At 38.9% G+C, this 23391-nt stretch overlaps 1 protein-coding gene across 2 annotated transcripts in view; it reads left to right on the forward strand.

The window, feature by feature from the left end:
* The window catches only part of LOC103175612 (phosphatidylinositol transfer protein cytoplasmic 1), a 69776-nt gene that overhangs the window by 22102 nt on the left and 24283 nt on the right, over positions 1–23391 (forward strand). For both annotated transcript variants that reach the window (XM_007888729.2, XM_042342466.1), the window contains exons 2-4: positions 9615–9763; positions 16517–16605; positions 20031–20038. In XM_007888729.2, the coding sequence (XP_007886920.1) occupies positions 9615–9763; positions 16517–16605; positions 20031–20038 (246 nt within the window). The remainder of the gene's footprint in view (positions 1–9614; positions 9764–16516; positions 16606–20030; positions 20039–23391) is intronic.

Genomic DNA, 23391 nt, shown 5'->3' on the forward strand with positions numbered 1-23391 from the left:
GAGGAACACATACTACTATTGGCACAATCGGGCGGCGAGCTCTTCATTGACATTCTTATCCAAACGAGCATCAACGTTGTTTATACAAGGTTCCCAAATTTGTTTCCATAATTCTACACCATCAGTGGACATTAAAATCCCAGGAGAGAAACGGAAAATTTAATAAAGCCAGCAGAGTCATCCGTCAAGAATGTTGTAAAATTCCATTAAGGATGAACCGCAGTTCACCTAATAACACTTTAAATATAAATATAAAGTGCATGTCTGAAATATGCTATTAAATGGTCTGTGCCTACAATCTTCAGAAAGATTTATATTCAAATGCCTACTCCTTTATCGTACTCCAAATTTGATGTGTAATTTAATCTCCCAATACAGTGTAGGAACAACATGCCCATGTTAATGCTAGTTTTCTTTGTTTTGAATTAAACCTTAGGCTTCAAACTCATCTAAGGAAAGAAACCTCTTCTGGGTTGCTAGATTTTAAGGTTTCAGCTTACACATTATAACACTGAAGCAAGCACAAATAATAATAAAGTAACTCATATGCCAGGAAGCATTATTATTGTAATATCAAAACCTCACACAAGTAAATGAAACAAACAACACCATTTTAATTAAAATAAAATATCCTGATTAATTTATCTTTGCCAATGTGATAATTGCAATAACTAAGGAATACATTTTATGATAAAAATATAATATAACGCCCTTTATTATTGTTATATATTATCTCCCCTCCCATCCCCAAGTGCATCACCTTTAAAATCTACATCCTCATCTTTAAGTGGCTTCACAGCCTTGCCCCACTGCACCTCTGTGATCTCTTGCCCTTATTCCCCTACACCTCCTGCTATTCCTCCTACTTAACTCTGGCCTGCTTCATGCACCCCGTTTTCTCTTTCTCACCGCGAAGTGCTTTGAAACATCTCGATGATGTGATAAAAAGCATTATGTGAAACGCACAGATTATTATCATGGTAAATGCTTTTACCAGAGTAGATATATCTGCTTGTATTGCTATTGGCAGGGGCCTTCACGTAGTGGCACGATGCATCAATCATTTTTCCCCTGCTCTCTTTCGGTCTCTTTATGCATCACACCAACATCCGAGATCAACCAATGTTCTCCCATGCCTATGTTGATGGGAACCAGCCACTAGATGGAGTGCAACCACAGACTAGTTTGACTGGTCCTTTGATGGCCCAACACGTGGGAAAGTGCTTGTGACTCCCTCGGAGGTCAGGAGTAATAGTCACAAGTCTGGCCTGGATTAAATTGTAATAGTCTTGGTGGGGTCTTCATTTAGCTGTCGAACTTGTCACGCATCGATATCACATGACTTGTCTTAGTAAGGTAATCCTCCTGAACGAGAACACGTTTGTGGGCAGATGGAAATAAACACATAAAGATCTGAACGCTGATGGAAAGGTTTATGTATCTTTACGCACAACCTTTAGACCATCAGGTTGGAAAGCTGTGTGTCTGCTGGTTGGTTATACTTTTTTTTTTTGAGTTAGCACATTTGCTGCCAACCAATGATAACAATATAAGTGGAAGTTAAGATATACTTTGAGTATCAAAGGTAAAGGCATCCTGAAAAGGACATTTCAGCATTTCATTCTATTCATGACACCCCTCAAGAAAGCTTTATATTTTGTTATCCAGGACCCTGACTTTGTGTGGAATAGATTTCTCACATTTGTCAAAGGAAACTTGTATTATTGACTCAATTGAAGAAAAATCAGCCATTTTATCACAGGGCTGCTATATAATTCGGGCTCTTCCCTCAACGTTCAGCCTACATGGACTCAGTTGAAATAATGGCTTACCAGTGTCATTTGCAATTTTGTTGTGGAGATGTGATTCAAATACTAGAAAATTTAAAAGATGAACTGTTCTGAGTGGTTATAATGTCAAGCAGCAACTGGAGTTCTCGGGTCATAGTGGCTGCCTGGAGTACATGTTTGATAGGAATCATTTGCTGATAGTTCTAAGGGTCATGGAATTAATGACATTGTTTTTAACTTAAGCAAAAAAATGGTGGTATAGTATTGACAGGCTGAATGATTAATTACCGAGCTTTAATTCCTTCTTTACAAAACAGGCAGATGTAATTAACACAAATTTCAAATGAATTTTATTAGAGTCTAGTTATTATTCACATTGTACTCCAGGGAAATGTTATAACAGATTTCCATGAGAAATATTCAAGAGATTCAGAATCTGATTACAGTTGGTTACTGCAAAAAGAAATCGCGTGGGATTTTCTCACGGTTTCTTTTTTCTGATTCTCTGTTTCCTTATTTTGTTTTACACAACCTAATGTATTTTTCCACAATTTTACTGTCCTCAAAACAACTTTCAAAACTTTTACTTACTCTTACCTTTTTCTTCTTCCTCCGGGCTCCTATTGTCTCACTTGAGATGTGCAGGTTGCTGAACTGAAACCTGAAAAGTATTATGAAAGGCCAATCTGAAAGCTATTCCTAAAGGTCAGAATATAAACATTAAGATAGTTTCATTGAAGAAATATAGAAGAAGCTGTGTGTGGACATTAAGTCTGTGCATTGAAATTCACAATAATAACAATAAAGCATAAAATCATTGTGAATGATAGCTGCAGTGAAGAAACTGTACTACCCACATAATGGCAGAGAGGAGTGATACCCGCAGAATTGTTAATTTCACAATCTTTTTGTTTCTGCCAGAACTGTCCATTTCCATTGATTCTTTTTCCGTGTGAATAACGTTTGAATGTTGAGTGCTGATGGTATCCTGGTAAAAATAGCTGGGAGGAGTGTTATTAAGCACAACACTGAGATGTAGCTGAGTTAACATCAGAAGAGATACAGTCATTAACCCCAGGGTGCTTCAACAATCCTGTCACATCAACTAATAATAATAATATTATTATTAATAATATTATTATTAACTACATGTGTTAATTTGGGCCCATCACAATGTTAGACTTTTGCCCTAGTTATGGTTGGAGAATTACACTTTATTTATGATCACAATGGTGCAAATGCAGTGCAAAATTCCCAATGTGTACCCACTAAATCCATTCTGATTGTGTCAACACACCTGAGGTGGTTGACGTAGCTCGATGTTGACATAGCTTTTCGTGTGTAACAAATGAAGCCAGCTCAAAGCCCCACATTCAGAATGGGCTAAATAAAGAGCAGATCATTATAATAGGAAATCCCTCTATAAAAGCCAAGCACAGAATTTGTTAGCGTTAGCAAAACAGAATAATTTACCTCAATACAAAAAAGATGAGCATCCAACTGCCTTTTCTGTCAACTTCTCGGCAGGATTCCAACACAGCTCATTGCACCGGTCAACTTGGGTTCCAACCCCAATCATTATCGAGTAACCCCTACTCGAAAGTGTTTGTTTGTAGGAGAAAACATCAAGTAAGGTCAAAAAGAGCCACAACTTCGATCCTCCTATTATCAAATAACTCGCCGATGCTTACTGTCAGCCTGGCACATGAAGAAAGTTTACTTCAATTACCTTTTTAGCCTCCAAGAAATTATAGCTCAGCATGAGGCCAGAGCCTACAGCAGAGGAAGGTAGATAATTGGGATGGAGGGGGAGAAAAATGCAAAACAAGGGACATCTTACCAGTTCATATTACTTCTAGGCAACGTTACCGAGGGTAATACCTTGTGTATATGGACAGACTTACAGCCAGCAGAAAAACGGTTAGATCGTTTGTTATGTTATGCTTGATATCTCTTGTTAAATTGTTTAATCTCTATAACGGATTGCAGTGCTGAAAGTTACATAAAAGGAACAAGTAACCCACACTGAGCGATAAGTTCATCAATTACACAAATGTACTACATTCCATAACAATGTTCCTCAGTTGTACTAAACCAACATCGATTATATATATTTTGCAACAGTGTCTCTTCAGCGTGTAAACATTTTGCATTGTACAGATGCCGTATTTTGTATCTTTGACCTCCTCTGAATGAGCTGCTTGAGTCAAAGGCTTCACTGTGATTTAATAGCCACCTGCATTTTTGTCCACTTATAGTAGTGTATTTATGTTTCTACCCTTTTTTTGTGCCTTTCTGTGCTATTCATGTCGCCACCGACGGATTGAAGAAACCTCCGCTTCCATATCAATGCTACTTAATACATCTGGTGGGAGGTGTGAAAAAGTGCCTCGGGGTTATTCTCTGATTTTACACTCGCATCCTGTTTGGCCTCTTCTCAGCTCCATGTATACCTTCTCCTCTCGTTTTTTTACCCTCGCTCCTTCCCCTCCCCACATGGTGTAGCTGAGATCAGAAACATCCCCTATAGGGAATCATGGACTGCAACTTGCTTCCTCTCACTCTGGCACAGGAAGCTGATGCCTCAACATGTTATATAACCACACGACTCAACGTGAAAGAGGAAACATTGACGTCTGTCTTGTTAACTCCAGATTGGATTAGACCCGTAGAACTGTATTAGAACTGCATGCAATGACTTTTACAATTATGATTTTTTTTCAGTTAAAGTTGCTGAATCCAAATTTGTTTTGCTTAACCAATCAGTGTGGATGACATTTTGGGAACATGGCTTGAAGGAGTTATTGAGGGTGACCATGTGGGAGAGCAGAACTAACGTGAATAGACAGTAGGAGTCCTTTAGCTCGGTGGTTAGAGCACTCGCTTCAGAAGTGAGAGACCTGGGTTTGATTCTCGGCAGGGCCAACCCTTGGGCAAGTTCCCTTACTCCACACGCCTGATAATAATCCCTCAAGAAAGAAGAACAAGAATAATTTGGTCACTCAATTCACGACTGTTTGTGGGACACTGCAGTGCGCAATTGGTTGCCACATTTTGCCCATAAAATATGCAGTCAATTCACTTCACAGTATATTCTGTGAAGCGCTCTGAGATGTCTAGAAGACGTGAAAAGCGCTATGTTAAATGCAAGGATTATTATTATTTATTATAGACAGTCACTTCCCCTGTTTCCTTTACCCAGTTTCAACTCCCAGATCCGAAGAACCATTAGTTTCCCTAATGATGTTATCAGTGTTCTCTATTTATTCAACAACAATCAAAATATGTAATAACAAAAGCAGATATAAACGGAAACAAGGATATTAGAGTTCATCACTATTCTGTGCTTGGGATTAACTTTTTTAACAGAATGCCGATGAAAGAGACTTGTTCCTTAATTCCTGCCCTAATTTAGCAACCGTATGCAGTGAACCAGGATCTGAAGCAGCAAAACAGGCTGAAATTAATTATTAAAGTACTAAACTGCATCTTTTGGAGTCAAATGTGACCGAGATATTTATGCTTTTAATCAATTATTTAAAAAGTGGTTCCACAGAGGATTGCAAATTCAAATCAGTTTCTATCCAAAGTATTATATTTGCACTCTTGTTGGGTTCAGTAATTCGCTAGGTTGCCAACAAAAGAGGAGAACTCATCGAAAGGATTTATGCCAAGAAAGGTTTGGCCATACATAAATCTGTCCAGAATGGCAGAGGAACTTAATATCATGATGATACCTGAGTATTTTTTGTACAATTTGTTTAAAAAAAGGATCTGATGACTGTTCAGGATTAATTCCAGGGATCTGTTAGAAGTTGGCTCAATGACCTTTACTCATTCTGTAATTTTATCAGTTCTTACAAGAAGGAAACAAGCTGTTGAAATGTTGACTTCATAGCACCATCTGTTAGAGAGAGGTTCATGTTTTCTCAGCAAATGCCAAATGTAAAAAGCATCAGCTTGTTAAATAGTGAACATAATATAAAATGATACTGTTCATAAGACAGGTGGAATATTGAAATAATTAGTATATCAATAGTACTGAACATGATTAAATATTATCAATATAATAATCAATTAAGTGAATTTGCTGGAATTGACCTGCTGTCAATTATGCACGTTCAATAAACTGTACATTATAAAAGAAGCTATACCCAGCCCTCTAGGAATAATTGAAGTATTTCAAACCATCTTCACTGCTATACTGAACCAATAGCTCAACCCAAGAAATGACTTTCTTGGACCGGAAAATAAAAAGTTTGACCCTTCGACTTAAATGAACTAAAAAGTCAAGAGATGATAATCAAACATTAGTGTTGAGAAAAAGGCTTTGTAGCTTTGCAGTCCTTCTGCACGAAGCAGTATGTGTCAAGTTAGCTATTGATCACTATGGAAACCTCTGTTTGCTGTGGAGTAAAGCTTCGAGTACTTAAGTATTTGGTTATAAATCCTCCATTTATTCTCGGCAGACATTTGTTACAGATTTCAACAGTGACTTGCAAACATGTTTTGGAATAAGACTGCATTTCAATAAGGATTATTTTATCCTTTCCCTGCTCTTTCTTAATAAGACATTTCCCTTCCACTTGTAAATCCCTGGATCAAAGGAGTAGACAACAATATAATTGCTTGCAAAACGCAAATCATGTTTCGTGATCCAACCACTAAGCACATCTTTCCCTCCCCTCCCTTCTGCTGGGGACCTTACAGCGCTCTGGGCTCAATATTGATTTCAACAGTTTCAGACCATAACAGCTCACCTTCCCCCTCTTTTGTGACCATTACCCACATCATCTGGGTCCCAGACACACCTTTTCTCTCTCTGGTCTGCTTATTTTGTTGTATTCCCCCCCCACCCCACCCATCCCTTTGTTTTGCATTATTGGTGTATTGCATTCCAGGCAGAGGGCGAAACCTTGGGCAAGTTTCCTTACTCCACACAGAGCCTAATAATAATCCCTCCAAAAACCAAAAACAATAATAAATTGGTCATTTTCAATCAACGACTGTTTGTGGGACATTGCTGTGCGCAATTGGCTGCCGCGTTCGCCCACAAATATACAGTCAATTCATTTTACAGTGTGTTCTGTGAAGCGCTTTGGGACGTCCTCCCGACGTGAAAAGCGCTATATCAAATGCAAGGATTATTATTATTATTATTATTATATTATTGACACCTCCATTCCCCTGCTTGGTTGTAATCTTCCCCCCTCCCCTTTGTTTTGCATCATTAACACCTCTTTAACCCATCATCCACTGCCCACTACCCCATTTTCTCCTTTGTCTTCCTTGCACTGTCTCTCCGCTCTCTGTTAGCCCTTGAAAGCCTCTCCCTCCCAACGTGCCCCAGTTCTGACGAAGGGTCGTGGACCCGAAACATTGACTCACTTTCCTTTCTCCATAGGTGTTGCCTGACCTGCTGAGTGTTCCCAGCGACTTCTGTTTTTGTTGTTGAATATAATTGCTTGGCCTGTATCAATATTATTTTGAAATATGACAAAATGGTGCTTCTTCATTTAGTCTGAGGGAATGTACCAATCTGAGAATTTATGTTCTACCTCTCCATGCCTTAAAATAAACCAACATCTTTAGTCATGGAGTGGAGTGAAAGACGGAAACCATTCTCAAAAAATAACAATTCTCTATTTAGAATCAGTTGAAATTATTTATTTGTGACTCATTTTACAGGAGACTATTGCCATGTTTGCAGTTATTTTCCAAGTTGTTTAGGCCCATAATAATCAGTTTCATATTTATTCGTTGGCCTTTTTAACCATGTGTCTATCTGTTTTAATAATGCTGTTTTTTTTTCTTTCGCTGGTTGTTTCCCCCACACTGTACACCACCCACTACCAGAGTATTCTTGGACCTTTATCTGTACTGTTGTAACTGTTGTAACATAATCGTCGAATATGCACCAGAGCAGCTTGCCGATCTATTTCCATCCACTTATCCCTCAGTTTTCCCTGTGGAAGCTAGGAGCTCAGTGGTGTGGGCATGTGAGCCCAATTCCCATTGCTCTGGTGGCAGAAAACACCAGTACACATTGAGTGTCTCCATGGTACCTCACCTCATACTTTCATGCAAGCCAGATTTAATAGAGTAGATTCTACACTGTACACTTTGGCAGAAATTCTTTTGCAACCACATCAATGCCTTTGAACATGTTATTTTTCTGTGAAATCAAAAAATTGAAGCCTGTAAGCACTTAAAATGGTTATCTCACTATTTTATTTATGAAATTGGTGCAAAGGAATTTACGTGCTGCCTTAAATGAACAAGAACTTTGAAAAGTACTGTATTGTTTTAACCCAACTTTGTTTAGCAAGGCAAAGGAATGTTATCTGTAGCGAAAGGAGTTTTAGCTGTGCCAGGCCATTGGTGCTGTGTGGTAGGTAACATCTGCTGATCCCCACAATATTGGTCAGGCCTCTGGGAGAATTCCTTGTTCTTTTTCCAAATAGTGCTTTGTGACTTTTAACATCCACCAGATATAATAATAATAATCCTCGCATGACTTTGGGTCACCGTTTCCCCTGCAGATTGGCATCTCCAACAATGCACAAACTTCTTGTCACTACTGACACTGACAGTGATTACCTGCGGAGTACTTATAGACAATTTGACGTGATCAAGGCACTTTACAAAACGTAGCTTTACAAAACCTTGCATGAGTTCGAATCCTGGCATTAGGCTTGGATTTGCAACCTTCTGACAAAAAATTAAGAGAACTACCAATTGAGCCAGACTGACACTATCATCCTTTATTCTCCCTGAGTGTATATTGCACATCAGTAATTTGGTGAGAATAGATTGGCTAACTTCACTATTTCATGTGAAGAAGGGAATGTACAGCATCGGGAATTTCTGTGGAACATTAAGATTGATCTTGAAGGCATCCTGAAATACCTATGAAAAACATTGAAAAGTACTACTGAAACCCTTGACATTTGTTTTACGTCGAATCTATGGGGTTCATTGACACCTGAATCTGTTTCTAATATATTTTCTTGGCACACTGTCACTCTGCTTCAGGGTCTTACGTCAGAAACTGTGGATTGTCAGCTTGAAATACACTCCTAACAAACTGATGACCTGACCGCGCCTCCTGCAGGGGCAGTGCAACAGGCATTTTATTACCATAGTAACAGGGCACATAAATAACCTCACGTTCGGTAAAATTCCACTGACAGGTTCTGAAGTTTGAGAATCCTGCAATTGAACCCTTGGCACTAACATTCCTAGTGGTTTTTTTTAAATCCCTAAATGTACACAGGTAGCATGAAAAACACACTTTGATTCTCCAAGAGTCTTCTTTGGTTTTTTTCTGTGACAAATGGACCTTGACAGTAAGACGTACAGTGATAATTCTTCTAATAATAATAAAGAAATAATAGTTGCCATTACCATTCTAACTCAAAGCATTTTTGGATTAAGCTAAACATGCATTATTGAGAATATTCAAGCAAAAACTGCTAATTTCCTCTGGTCACATAGTGTCCCAGCTTAGTATCCAATACTATGTATGCCCATCAGCTCTCTCTTGCCTATACTAGTGATCCTCTCTCCTTATGAATGCTGTAGTGTCAGTCTTCTCTACACTACCTCAACTCACTTTGTTTTCCAGTGTTGCCAATAAGATAAATAAAATAACAAGACTAAGTCTGATGTGAAACATCAGAGGGAGAGAGTAAGTTGTTGCATCTTTGATTAAATCAAGTTCCTCTTTATCCTTGAATATTGCGTGTTTTCTGTAACTTGCCCTCTATCCATTATTAAATCATTTTGTTGGTTCAATATTTTTTTTTTCTGTTTTCTTTGCAGTACAGAATTGGACAGCTGTACATGATCAGCAAGCACAGCCATGAGCAGAGTGACAGAGGAGAAGGTGTGGAGGTGGTACAGAATGAACCTTATGAAGATCCCATTCACGGCAAAGGCCAGTACACAGAGAAGAGGGTTTACCTGAACAGGTAAATGCAGACAGCAATGCTGTAGATCAGAATAACTTTAAGATATGTAAATTAGAGTCCTAAAAAATCAATTTCTGTTTAGGTTTGGTACAAAAACTAAATTGGATTGGAGAGTGCATAATAATACGTTTTGTGCCTTATGATCCTTGTTTCTCCCACTCGACATTTGAAGCTTTCAGTCAAAGTCAAATCTATATTTTAAATGTGAGGAGTCAAGTACATGGTGCTAGTAAGAGACTGGAAATAAGAATTGAGAACTGGTGGGAATAGCTCTGACCACAGCTCCAGTCCAATCTCCTCTTCCACATGTTACGTACAATTCCGTGGGTTAAGTCGCAAATAGTGATCTCCTACTGTAGGAAACCTGCCAGCACAGCACTGTAAATGGCTACCTGTCAGTTTTTGAAGTTCGCTTACACCTTTACAAGCTCAGTGTCTACCTCCATTGTTGTCTCACTTGTCTTCGGATATAAAAAAAAGGTTTTTTTTTATTGATAAAGATAGTTTCTACACGTTCTTAATCTGGAACTAAATGCTCAGTGAGCTGAATGACCCTTCTTGTTCTATCTTCTTACATTCTATTTATAGAGTGTATTGAAAAGTTCAATCGGTTTCAGGCCATTTTTTTTTACTGGTGATTTATTTACTGGCGTGCACCAGATGAATGTCATACAGCATAGACAAAACCAGGAAGTTAAAGTGGGCAAGAAAAATATATTGAATCAGGCCTTAAATAAATACAGGCGCAGAATGAACCTGAACACTTTTTATCTCTTCTCTGAACTTGTATTAAAAAACAATGTTGTTTAATCCTGATGCGTCTACTACCTTTAGTTCCCCCATGTTAGATTGTCTGAGTTTGCTGTAAGCCTAAGGATGTTGACGTAGCAGGATGGCGGAGCTGCCCCAGATATATGGCACAGAGAGAGAGACTGTAATTCGTTTCAGGAAAACTGCTGATGCAGAAGGGAAAAAAAAAGGTCTCGCTGAGGGGAACTGACATTTCGAATGAATACAAAGCTTCTATATCTCTAACCTGCTGCTAAGAAAAGATAAAGCATCCCACCGATAAAATGTGATTGTGAAAGTGATACTTCCATTCCGGCAGTAGGACTTTACCCCTCAAGCAAGCATCATGCTCCAAATGTTGCACTGTTATAATTATCTTCATTGCATGCCATACATCTTTAGTATCGTCAGATTTAATTCAACAATAAAGTCGTCACCTGGAGAGTAACAGCAGGAGCAAAAGAGAATGCTAAAGTTGTTACTTTTTCCCTAGGCTAATAAGAGGCAGTATACTTTCATCTGAATTTCCTGCAGTTTTTTGCTCAATAACTACTTGCACTTATATAATGCCTTTCACATAGGATGAACATCTCAAAATGAAACTCGACAACATTCTGAGGCCTATTAGCAAAGTTCATTGCTGCTACAGTCACCTGCTCCCCCTTGCTTGACATCTATCATTGTAAAATGCTTCGACTCATTAACCTACATTATCGAGGAAGGAAGCAATGATTTAGATTTAGATTTCCTAGATTTAGTTCTAGGAAATGAAGTGGGGCAAGCGGAGCAGGTTTCAGTAGGAGAGCATCTGGATAACAGTGATCACAATATCATTAGGTTTGGAATAGTTAAGGAAAAGGACAACAATCAATCAAAGATAAAGACCCTCAACTGGAAGCGGGCTAATTTCAGTGAGCTAAAAAAGGACCTGGCCAAGATAGATTGAAAAGAAAGATTGGCAGGTAAGACAGCAAACGAACAATGGGAAGCCTTCAAGGAGGAGATAGTTCAGGGACTGAGCAAATACATTCCCACAGAGGGGAAAGGTAGGACAGTCAAACCTCCCTGGATGACTAAGGAAATTGGGATTAAAATAAAACAGCAAAGGGAGGCTTATGACAAATACCAGGCCCAAAATACACAGGATAATCAAATACAATATAGGAAGCACAAAGGAGAAGTGAAAAGGGAAATAAGATGGGTGAAGAGCTTGTTCGAGAAAAGATTAGCAGGAAACATAAAAGGGAACCCTAGGGTATTTTATAAGCATATCAAGAGTAAAGGGTTATTGGGTCCAATTAAGGACCCTAGTGGAAATCTTCTTGTTGAGGCATAGGGCAGGGCTGATGTACTAAATAAGTACTTTGCAACTGTCTTCACACAAGAAGACGATGCAACCAATGCCACAATATCGCAGGCGTGTGAACAGAAATTGGATATGATAAAAATCAACGGAAAGGAGGTATTAAAAAGGCTGTCAGTGCAAAACATAGATAAGTCACCTGGTCCGGATGGATGCATTCTAGGTTACTGAGGGAAGCAAGGGTGGAAATAGCGGAGGCTCTGGCCACAATCTTTCAATCCTCTTTGGACACTGGAGTGGTGCCAGAGGACTGGAAGTTTGCAAATGTTACTCACCTGTTCAAAAAGAGGCAGAAAGATAAACCTGAGAACTATAGGCCAATCAGCCTAACATCAGTAGTAGGGAAACTTCTGGAGACTATAATCCGGGACAATATAAATTCTTACTTAGAAAAATATGGTTTAATAAAGGACAGTCAACACGGATTTGTTAAAGGCAGATCGTGTCGGACAAACCGAATAGAATTTTTTGATGAAGAGACTGAGTGATGAAGGTAATGCAGTAGATGTAGTTTATCTAGATTTTCAAAAGGCATTTGACAAAGACATAAGAGACATATAAACAAAATAGAAGCCCACGGTATTAAAGGGACTGTGAAACATGGATCCAGAACTTGTTAGGAGACAGAAAGCAGAGAGTGGTAGTAAACGGTTGCTTTTCTGACTGGAGCGAGGTGTGTAGTGGTGTCCCTCAGGGGTCGGTATTGGGACCATTGCTCTTTCTGATCTACATCAATGATCTGGACCTGGATATAGGGAGAACAATTTCCAAATTTGCAGACAATACTAAGCTAGGAAAAGTAGCAGATGAGGTTTAATGTGGAAAAATGCGAAGTGTTGCATTTTGGTAGGAAGAATGAGGAGAGGCAGTATACGCTAGATGGCACAATCTTAAACGGGGCAAATGAACAGAGAGACCTGAGGGTCCACATAAGCAAATCTCTGAAGGTGGCAGGACAGGAAGATAAAGCTGTTAAAAAAACATACGGGATACTAGGTTTTATAAATAGGGGCATAGAATTCAAAAGTCAGGAGGTTATGTTGAATATTTATAAAATGCTGGTTAGGCCTCAGTTGGAGACTGCGTTCAGTTCTGGGCACCGCACTTTAGGAAAGATGTTAGGGCATTGGAGAGGGGGAAAGGAGGTTCACCAGGATGGTGCCAGGAATGAAGGATCTTAGTTATGAGGAGAGGTTAGCGAAACTAGGATTATTCTCCCTCGAGCAGAGAAGATTAAGAGGGGATTTAATAGAGCTTTTCAAGATCTTGAGAGGATTTGATAGGTTGAACTGGGAAAAACTGTTTCCCCTGTCATGTGGGTCAGTAACCCGAGGACACCGATTTAAGTTAGTTGTTAAAAGAAACAGGGGGGAGCTTAGGAAAAAATTTTCACCCAGCGAGTTGTTCGGATCTGGAATGCATTACCTGAAAGGGTAGTGGAAGCTAATTCAATAACAACTTTTAAGAGAGAAGTAGATGGGTATTTGGGGAGGACAAGATTACAGGGCTATGGAGAGAAACCAGGCCAGCGGGATTGAGTTGGATTGCTCTTTTCGGAGCCAGCGCAGACACGAAGGGCCAAGTGGCCTCTTTCTGTGCTGTATGTTTCTATGATTCAATGATTCTACCTGAAGGATGCTATATAAATGCACAATTCCAGCATTGACTGGTACATCCTTAACAGAGCAAAACGGATCCTCTTGGGTGCTCTATACTTGAGATTCAGCTCAGAATTTATGCTGTTACAGACATATATTTGATGCAAAATCCTTGTGTAACGAGAGTTAAGAATTATTATATAACTCCTGCGAGGTACAGCAGGGCCATCACCAACTCTCAGGAAAACATGGAGAAGCATTAATGCTCTGTGATAGTCTGTCAAAGAGTGAGCAACATCAGGGAGTTGATGCAGATTTTTAGCTGAAATGTTCTGTTACTCAATTGTTGCGTTTTTTGACTATTTCCTCTATTTTAATACGTCTTTTAGATACGCTAAATATTTCCTATTATCCGAATGAGTGAGAGATTTGCATTGCCTTTCTCTGTCCATCTGGTTTTGTAGCTGACCACTAATTATTTCTAGGTAGCAAAAAGATTACTAGCAAACCGGCAAATTCTTTTTTATCTGTTTATCAGAGCAGGAGACCAACTAGCTGGCTATTTAAATTAAAATTTCCAGATTATTGCTATATACAACGCCATTGGAAAATAAAGTTGTATCACAAAGTTAAAGTTTAATTAACACTTTCAATAAATAGCACACCTATTCAGATTTGACAGTGGTTTGGCCAACATCTCTGTACCATAGAGGCTAAGTGGGGACTTAAAGGACTTCTGCAAAGCTTTTAATTTATGATGTATTGTAGGACCACACATTTGAAGGTCAAGACATATTTTTGATATGAGTGTGAATTAGTTGCTACTCCTGGATTTCTCTCCGTCAGCAATGTTACCATGACTTATAGCTCTGGTGAAGACGAAAAAATAAGACTGACAAATTGCACTTTCTTTAGACTGGCATATAAAAATGCAAAATGTAGACCATCCATCACCTAAATCCCCTTGAGATTCCTAAACATTGTTTGTTACAGATTACAAGTAACGGTAGCGCTTTGGGCTCCTCCTTACTCATATTTTGCAGATTAGAGTGACTGATCTGGATTTGTTCAGTGAAAGTAACAATCATCAAAAAAAATTGCATTACAATGTGATTAACTCTGTCTTTTAAAATCTGCATTTTATCAGTCCACCCCCTTTACAACTTGAATTCTGTATAAATATCAGCAGGCATAGAATTTCACTTAATATCTGCTAGTGTAATTGTAGCTGCAGAAGCAGCAGAATCAGGACTCATGGGAAGAAACTGTCTTTGTTCAGATTTCTGTAACGATTCTTTGTCATTTTACTGTATTTAATTTCTCTACTTTCCAGTCTTACCCAGACTGTCTGGGAGATGTTTTCTATGAGATTCAGGAGGGAGGCAAGACCGCAGGACAACTCCAACCACAGTCCCCTCACCAGCTTTGAGCTCTTAACATTGACCTACAAAAGCTTTCTTTTCTATTTTTCAATAACAAAACAGTGCAGGAGGAAGCAGTGGAACAAGGATAAGTTTTTAAAAATTAATATCATTTCTAAAAGCAGATAATTTTCGTTGTTTACATCAAAACATAAGATGTAATTTCTCCCCCCCTCCCTCCTTTTTTGTTGTATTATTTATATTGGTGTAATTTGGAGCTTTGAGATTGATAACTCTTATATAAGGGCACAATGTGGAGGTAGAGGAGTGGGATAGAAAAACAGCTGAAACCATGTGCACAAGATCTACTGGAAACAGATGACAATGCACCTGAGCTGCAGCGCTGTGAGATTCACCCCAGTGGAAATAAAACATCGCTGACAGAAAAATAACCCTTCAGGGCTCAGAACTTTGTCTGCCACAAACAAACATACTTCAACCTGAACAGTATCACTCGCCATTGAACATGTAGCTTGTTTATCAGCAATTACATGTCGGAGAAAACATTGGGTTGAACGAGCATAAAGGCATATTGAGAGATTTGACTTATCAACATGATTAAATGCTGTGATTTAATTACAGCCTTGAAGGAAGTTCCATCTGGTGGTGTTTTCTTTGTAATGATTTTTCTGCTTGATTAATTTGGGGGTTCAAAGAGCACCTATGCAGAACTTCCTCCAGGGAGGATGAAGTAAGTTTCTTATGTTCCCTAGGTGTTGTGAATGGCACTGTTGATATTGCCCTTCTGATCAGTTTGTCAGTTGGCCCCCAGTGCACCATTGAATATTTCATCATCCAGCTGGTATAGAGCCAGTAAAAGAATTGTCAAACTGATGCATTCTAAATGTATTGATCATGAATAATAATGTAGAAAACTAGGCAGCATTCCCACTGCACTATGTCCTCGATTAAAAGAAGCACAAATTATAATTTGTAATACAAGTTCAGGAAGTTGAAAAGAAACGGATTTAGTTATTGACTCAATTTGATTTCTGTCTTGCACATGTATTGAAGTCCAACTTCATTAGGTTTCCGTGTAGGATGTATTTAACTTTGCTGATCCGTCTGCTGAGACAGGCGTGCTTTTATCTCATTCTTGTTGCCATTTGCTTCACAACTGCCAATTACAGCATGGAGGGCAGATCATTTCCTTTTAAATTGATGTGAATCCCATTCTTCGTCTATAAGCAGCAGGAGTTTGCTAATGACCATTTAGTGCTATCTAACACATGAGATAGATCCTCAGTGAGGCCTGCAGAGAACCTGGTTTCTTTATCTTAATATCATCTTCAGTTTATATTATTGGTTGATTTAACTTCAGCTCATTTCAGCTGAGAATTTTTTTATATAGAGGTTTGTGATGGTACCCAATGCTGGTATTTTTACAAATTTTCTATTCAGCATTCATCTATCAAAATACAGATTATCCATGTTTTATATATATATTCAGGTGCAGATTATTTGTTATATATATATATTGTCAGTACTAATGATTTGAAAGCTTTTTTTTAATGTTCAGTTCTTATAATAAATTCTGCCTGTATTTCCTTTTTGCATTGTAATTATCATGGTTTATTTACAGCAAGCTTCCGAGTTGGGCTAGAGCAGTGGTTCCAAGGATCTTTTATGTCACAGAAAAGGCGTGGAATTATTATCCGTACACAATCACAGGTAAGGTTCGTGACTGTTATTTTAGAGACTGTTCGCAGTAGCAAGATATTCTCTTTAAAGGGGAACGGAGCAGGGTAGCTCGAATTACAAATCATTTTCAAGTTACATCAACAAAGCATTTTCACACGAAGGAATGGTGACATCTTTTTGCCTTGGGGAGTGTTAAAGTTTACGAAGTCTTTCAGAACCAGGCCACGAGAACCAGAACCATGAGATTGCTTCAGGTTTTTTTCCAAACAATCCAAAATAAATGTGTTTGCCGGGTCAACAATTAAATAAGCTCAGTCAGGAATAAGAGCACAAAGTAAAGGACAGAAAAAATTAGAGCCATGAATCGAACCTTGCAGGTAAAAGCTAAGTTCAAACGTTGATTTGAAATTTGTGAAGATGATTCATGACTCCCCTTTGTTGTCCTGATGCACTGTTTAACTGAAGTTTACGAACTTTGTGAGTCACTTCCTGTTTCCTTTCAAATGTCACAAGTAAAAATTATGAGAATTGGGCCGTTTATTAAAAAAAATTCTTGATCTTGAGCCAAGCAGATTTCAAAGGCTCTTGTTGTTTGTAGATCTGAATGCTCGACCATTTCCTGACGCTACTTAGTTCAAACAAAGTTTAAGCATGCCACGTGCCTCATTGCCTCCTGAAAAAAGGATGAGGTTTTAATCTGACTCCTGGCTGCCTGTTTGCACATAGGTGCCAAAGCAATGTGATCGCTTGAGCCACGTGTAAGTAGATCAGCTACGGAGCTCGGCTTCTTAATAACCTTCACTAAACACCAAGTTCCTCACATCTATGACAACAAGCAATCTCAATTTTACACATAATAACCGGTTTACTGTGGCTGGGGCCGCAGTTCTGTAGGGGGACAACTGCTTCACTCATCTTTCTACAGTGAGCGAATCAATCACTCAGCCTAACACAGACAAAACCATTGCCATCAACCCCTCTAAGCGTTTATATTGTCAGGGGAGACAGCTCTCAGCCTGTGTCACTCTCAAACCGTCCCTAGGATTGGCCCTAGGATGACTCCCCTTCTGATTTTATTTTTCTCCTCTCTCCCAATGAGACGGCCCCTGGTGTTTGCTAATTGCCTCCTCTGAGGGTTGCAAAAGAGAATTTGTTATGTTGGGATTGAGGTCAGTAACTACAGAGCCTGCCCTTGTGTACCAGTGTTCTGCATCACACTGCTGTCCCTGAGTTGATTTTGTTTTTTAAACAAAACATGGAGATAGATTCATTACTGAGATACGGTTCTAATGTATGTACATCGTTAGTAGCTTCCCTACAAAGTAAATTCTTTGATTGTCCCTCGGTAATTTCATCCAATTAGTTAATCTGAAATTCTATTTGGTTGTATCAGTACATGTTGACTCGATGCCTTTGAAATTTAGATTTAATCTTTTCTTTTATAGCCAGCAGCATATTCAAATCTATCTTGTTACATCGGAGGTTTACAAATAATCGTGGGTACTGAATATTACACACAAGGATCTGAGAGTTGGCAAGTGCAGTCGCCTTAATCACTGGGATATGTGATTTTGTTAATCACGCACTTAACATTTATAATGTCTTCATAGCAATGCAAAATCTATCTGGGGACTGAATGACGAGGGAGCGAGAAGATCTGAAGTGCAGTCAGTTTGAGGGGGTGGGGAGAAGATGTACTTGACAAGCCAGGCAGAAGATACTGGAAAGTGTTCCGGTAGGGGTCTTAGGAAAGAGACCCACTGGGCAGGATCTTGTGATGAGAGAAGATATCAGGAAGGATTGTGAAGGGAAGATACTCGCCATTGTCATGAATGACACAATGGAGAGAGAGATAAACCAGGCAAGTTTGTGACTTGTTTGGGGACAGGAATAGGTGGGTTGCCACGTGTACAGCAATGACTTTCATTGGAAATTCTTGTTATGAGTAAATTGTGTAATTCGAGATCTATGCTGAAACCCAGCTGGAGGAATGAAATGAAAGCCAATCACAAGAAAATTGAACTCTTATATTCTTGGTTTAATGGACATGAAACTACAATGCAGAACTTCCAAATGAAATGTCTCATTGTTGTGCAGGATATGGGATAACAGTGTATGCAAACTAAAAATTCACCCAGTATTAGCAGTGATGACAATATCGAGCTAGCTGTACAGAGTTTCAAAGGGTTTCCCTGTACATTGCCTCCATAGTTACCTCACTCGCCATTTTGCTGATGGTTGGCATATCAGAACCCGACACTTAATGCTCCTGTGTCTCAGATCAAGGTTAGCAAAATGTAGCTAGTTGGCATTGCGATCATCACAGAAAGAACATGTATTTGTGCAAGACAAGGGCGAGGGGAAGTGAAATGAAACCCAGATGGCTGAAAGAACCATAATATAAGTACCTGTGCTCGAATTTGACTTATTTTTTTAAAGAATTAGTTTCCTCATTTGATCTGTCTTAAACAGAATGTTTCAAGGAGAGATAATGTTAACGCGACTGTATCCCAGTTCGTTGCTGACATTTTAAAAGATATTTCTGTTCAGCGAGGGTGAGTCTACAGTGGAATGCTTTCCACGAAAAGGACTTCCAGCAACTAGTCATCACAGAAAATCTCTTCGGATAAATTAGACTCTGGTCTCCTTGCAGCTCCACAGAGACCCTCATATCAGGTCGTGAACTCGGCAGTGAGATGCTTAGCTTTGCCTCTATCAGTAGAGGAGGCCAAATCATGGAATCACCAAATAAAATGAAATCAGTGCTAATTGACCTCCCTTTTGACCTAGACTCTGATCAGCAAGGCACTTATTACTGTAATTTATTAGAGGATAGTTTATTGGTGATGAACTTCTTGTTCAAAATACTGCTCCAAACTCTACGCTCTCTATGAGCCAGTGAATGTTGACAAGCCACATGGGTGCATCACAGCTGAGACTAATTTAATTCTCAGCCGATGTTCATCCATGCAGACTTTCCAATGGGAGTTGGGGCGGTTCTGGATGATGATCAGAAGCAAGCATCCTGGCTGATTTCTCCTATCTAAAAAAAGTCGCGTTGAGGCCAATTTTAGCAGCCTGGCTAAGATTGTTTAACTCAGTCATTTTATCAGTCTCTGTTGAACTGAATTTCTATTTTGATGATTGAAGTAGGCTCATTGCCACATCAGAAATCAACTGAGTAAAACTAATTTGAAGAATTATGAACCTTTTGTTCCTCACATTAAATGTTTGGCTAGTCTTAATTGCATCGTGAACGACAATTTTGACCCATAAGGCTGATGGTAATCACAGAGTCTGGTAGCTGATCGTACTTGTTCAGATGGTAGCTTTTCAATAGTTTTGTTTACCTCCTTAAGTATTGGTTGTGAACATTACTTCCCAGCTGCCTGTATTTACTGCATATCTTTCTCTTTCCTTTTATGTACTTCTTTCTTGGTCGGGACATGATACAGAATATACAGTGAGTACCTCAAACCCTATCTTAGTTTTCTTTGGCTACTGAATAATAAACTGTAAATATGAATACTTAAAATTGATAAGCATGGGAGCGCCCCTTAAATAATCAACTTCTTCTTTAAAATATGAGACTCAAACAAAAATGAGGTGACGCGTGTAATTTATTCAAATGCTTGAAGATCTGTGTGGTCATGTCTGAGATCATCTTTTTCCTCGAGAAATGAAAATGCCGAAAAAAAGCTGTGAATGTAATAATGGCAATAAATGACATGGGCATTGTATTTCTGAGGACTCAAACTCACTGTGTGTTTGATATTTTTCCACTCATATAATATCCTCTGATAATACGAGAGGAACAAAGCCAGAAGGTTTCAGTCTGAGCAGTTTTGTTTTGCCTTCTGTATATTGAATTATTGTACACCAGATTCCTTTGGAAACAAATCAATGCAATTAAGTTTCGTAATCACAGATTTAGTTTATGGTAGGTTTTGTGAGAAGCATGTGGCTAAATTCAATCTCGCTTAATTTATCTTATCCCATCCTCATGAACTTAAATCTCATTTTGGGCTCTCCAGCTGAGTGCTCAATGATGTATTTCTGACACGGTCTGTTAGTCTTAGAAAATCATTGAATCTATATTAGATTTTCTTAGAACTTCCATCCACTTAACCTACAAAGTGGAGCACAATCCTGTAACCAGGGGTTCAAACAGGGACTGTTAATAGCGAAATGTAAATTCTGCCAAATCAGAAATAAGTGGAGTGAGTATCTGCTTCCCAAGCGGTACAATATAGATAGACATTTTGACTTACACCAACATTCTCAATTCTTCACAGTGAAAGTATAGCAACAACAACTTGCATTCGTATAGCTCCCTTCATGCGGGTAGAGTCTCAGAACACTTAAAGTATATGCAGGGTGACCAAAAAGTTGTGATACCATTACAATGTCTAATAAGTCTTAAATAAATGGTAATATTTTGGGGGCGTTTTAGATAATAGGGTAGGTATCGCAACTTTTTGGTCACCCTGATTATTTTTAGTTTTTGCTTTTATGTGAAATGTGATTGATATTTACTCTCGCCCACTGTATCTACCTCATGCCGTGCATCATTTTGGTCTGTCAGCTCACTTGCTCCCAGCCTCCTGCCAATGTTATTCAGAGACCTGCCATGAGCAGATGTAAAAAGAAACAGGAAATTTTCTCTGCTCTACCCTGACAGGCCTGAAATTTCTTCTGAAATATATCCTGAAGATACTGAGCCAATGGTTTCATCCGCCAACAATCAAATGTCTGGCGGGTCGGCAAAGATAAACCAACACTCTCACACTATACCTGCAAAACAACACATCTAATTTGGAAATGTTATTAGGTGATTAGATAGATGTGTCGAGGAATATTTTAGGATTTTCAATGGGTAAACTAGATAGACTATTCCAGAAACTGTTTCCATGCAACAGTGTTGGCCGGAAAAATACATTCGCCTCTGCTTTATAGTAAATCCTCCTCCAAAGTGCTTTGAGCTGTCCTCCTGATGTGAAGGGTGCTATATCATTTGCAAGGATTATTATTATATATTATTATTGTGAAACTGCATTGGTTTCACACTACAAATAGAAGTGTGTGATGCCTTTCCCTCCCACCATCATTCTCCGGTTGTCAGTAAATGTACCGAACCTGATTCATGAGGAGCCTTGGTCCCTTCACTGAAAGTGGTGCCAGGTCACTTTGCAAAAGTGGTGTAAAACTTATTCCCAGAAACTCATTTTATTCACTTTCTGACCATAAACTTTTCACTGCAGCCTAACATTCCGAACGACATGTTGCGTTGCTGTTAAATGGAATAAATGATCCCAGCGTCAACGTTCTACCCGGATCAGGAATTCTCTAGGCAAAATATCCAAACAATTTAAATTTTAAAAAAATCTCTTCCCTGTTTAGAATATTTTCCGAGATGAAACAACTTGATTGCAAAGCAAAACTTTAAGCAATTTAAGCATGTATAAAAACAATGAGAACACGTTTGTGTGACTTCAGCCTCTGTGTCCAACGATCGGTAATATAGGACTTGTTGGCTGTCAATTTGCAATGATTTTTCCACTCTTTTAAGATGCTAATCTCAGCTGGTCGTTAGGGAGGCGAGCTGCTTCCCAGCAGGAAGAAAGGGGAAATTGATAGGTGGGTCACCACAGACTGTGCTTATATATCACCTAACAGCTGGAATCAGAGAATCTTTATTTTGGGGGCCATTTGAACTTGCTTTTCATGTTGCTGTAATGAAGCTTAGATCTACGTTAAATTACACTTGTATCATGCTGACACTGCTAGTGGTTTGAAAAGGACCTGAATTACTTGCTTATGAGAACATAAATGATGGAACAAAGCTTCTTGATGCACTATGAAATTTAGCTTACAGTTTCCCTCTAGCTATGAAGCTAAATGTTGCTCTTGTTTAAAGGAAAGCCAAGTCCAGGCAGAGTATTTTCTATTCAAAGCACTCCCCTAGCTATATAAAAAAAGAAATAGTTATGAATGTATATGTACTGTTTGTGAGATATCTGCATTCAGAGGATCCAAGGGACCCATCGGTTCCACTGTGAGACCACTGAGGTGATGCTGTAAGCAGCGGTGGAAGCAATTGCACCCCAGTGTGATGATTTTTAACAGGGAAGGGACTTTGGACCAGCCTGGGTGCTTTCAAAATATGTAATACATGCAGAAGCATTACTGAAATAGAAACCGATGAGCACTAATTTAAATAGAATTAAATTTAGAGTTTACAGAGAGGACATTATTGCACTGACATATGAACATAATAGATAACGGGAGGAGACTTGTGATTAAATATTGCCCACAACCTTTGGCATTACCAAACAGTATTGCATATTGTCAGAATGAAAATAGATCTGCTGGAAGTTCAATGATGCTTTCATGTTTGGAAGAAACGTGTCTGTTCTCACTGGTGCTAATCAAAGAGCCCCAGGTCAGGAGGTCGGGTCAGCAACTTTTAACAAATGAAGTTTGGCTAGAAATCAGATTTTTGATTTTTTTCCATGTTGTTACCCTCCACCATTACTGTTTTTTGGGTCATGCTTCGCACTGTTTTTAATGAATTTGGGTCAGTTTTCATCAGAAAGAACTTGCGGAATATTTTGCTTGATACGGTAACATTTGAGAACCATATTTAAAAGCACGGTTACTTGATGTTCAATGCACTAGTGGGCTAAATGATTCGTTATACTCCTGTTTCCCTCTGTCTGGGGAACAACCAATGTTTGGTCCAAACTTTAAAATTCAGGCCTGAACCAAGCGAGAACAACGAAGGGAACAGTTGTTTCTGGATGTGTCGCCTTGAAA

Source organism: Callorhinchus milii, unplaced genomic scaffold, assembly GCF_018977255.1.
Source record: "Callorhinchus milii isolate IMCB2004 unplaced genomic scaffold, IMCB_Cmil_1.0 Scaffold20, whole genome shotgun sequence".
NCBI lineage: Eukaryota > Metazoa > Chordata > Chondrichthyes > Chimaeriformes > Callorhinchidae > Callorhinchus > Callorhinchus milii.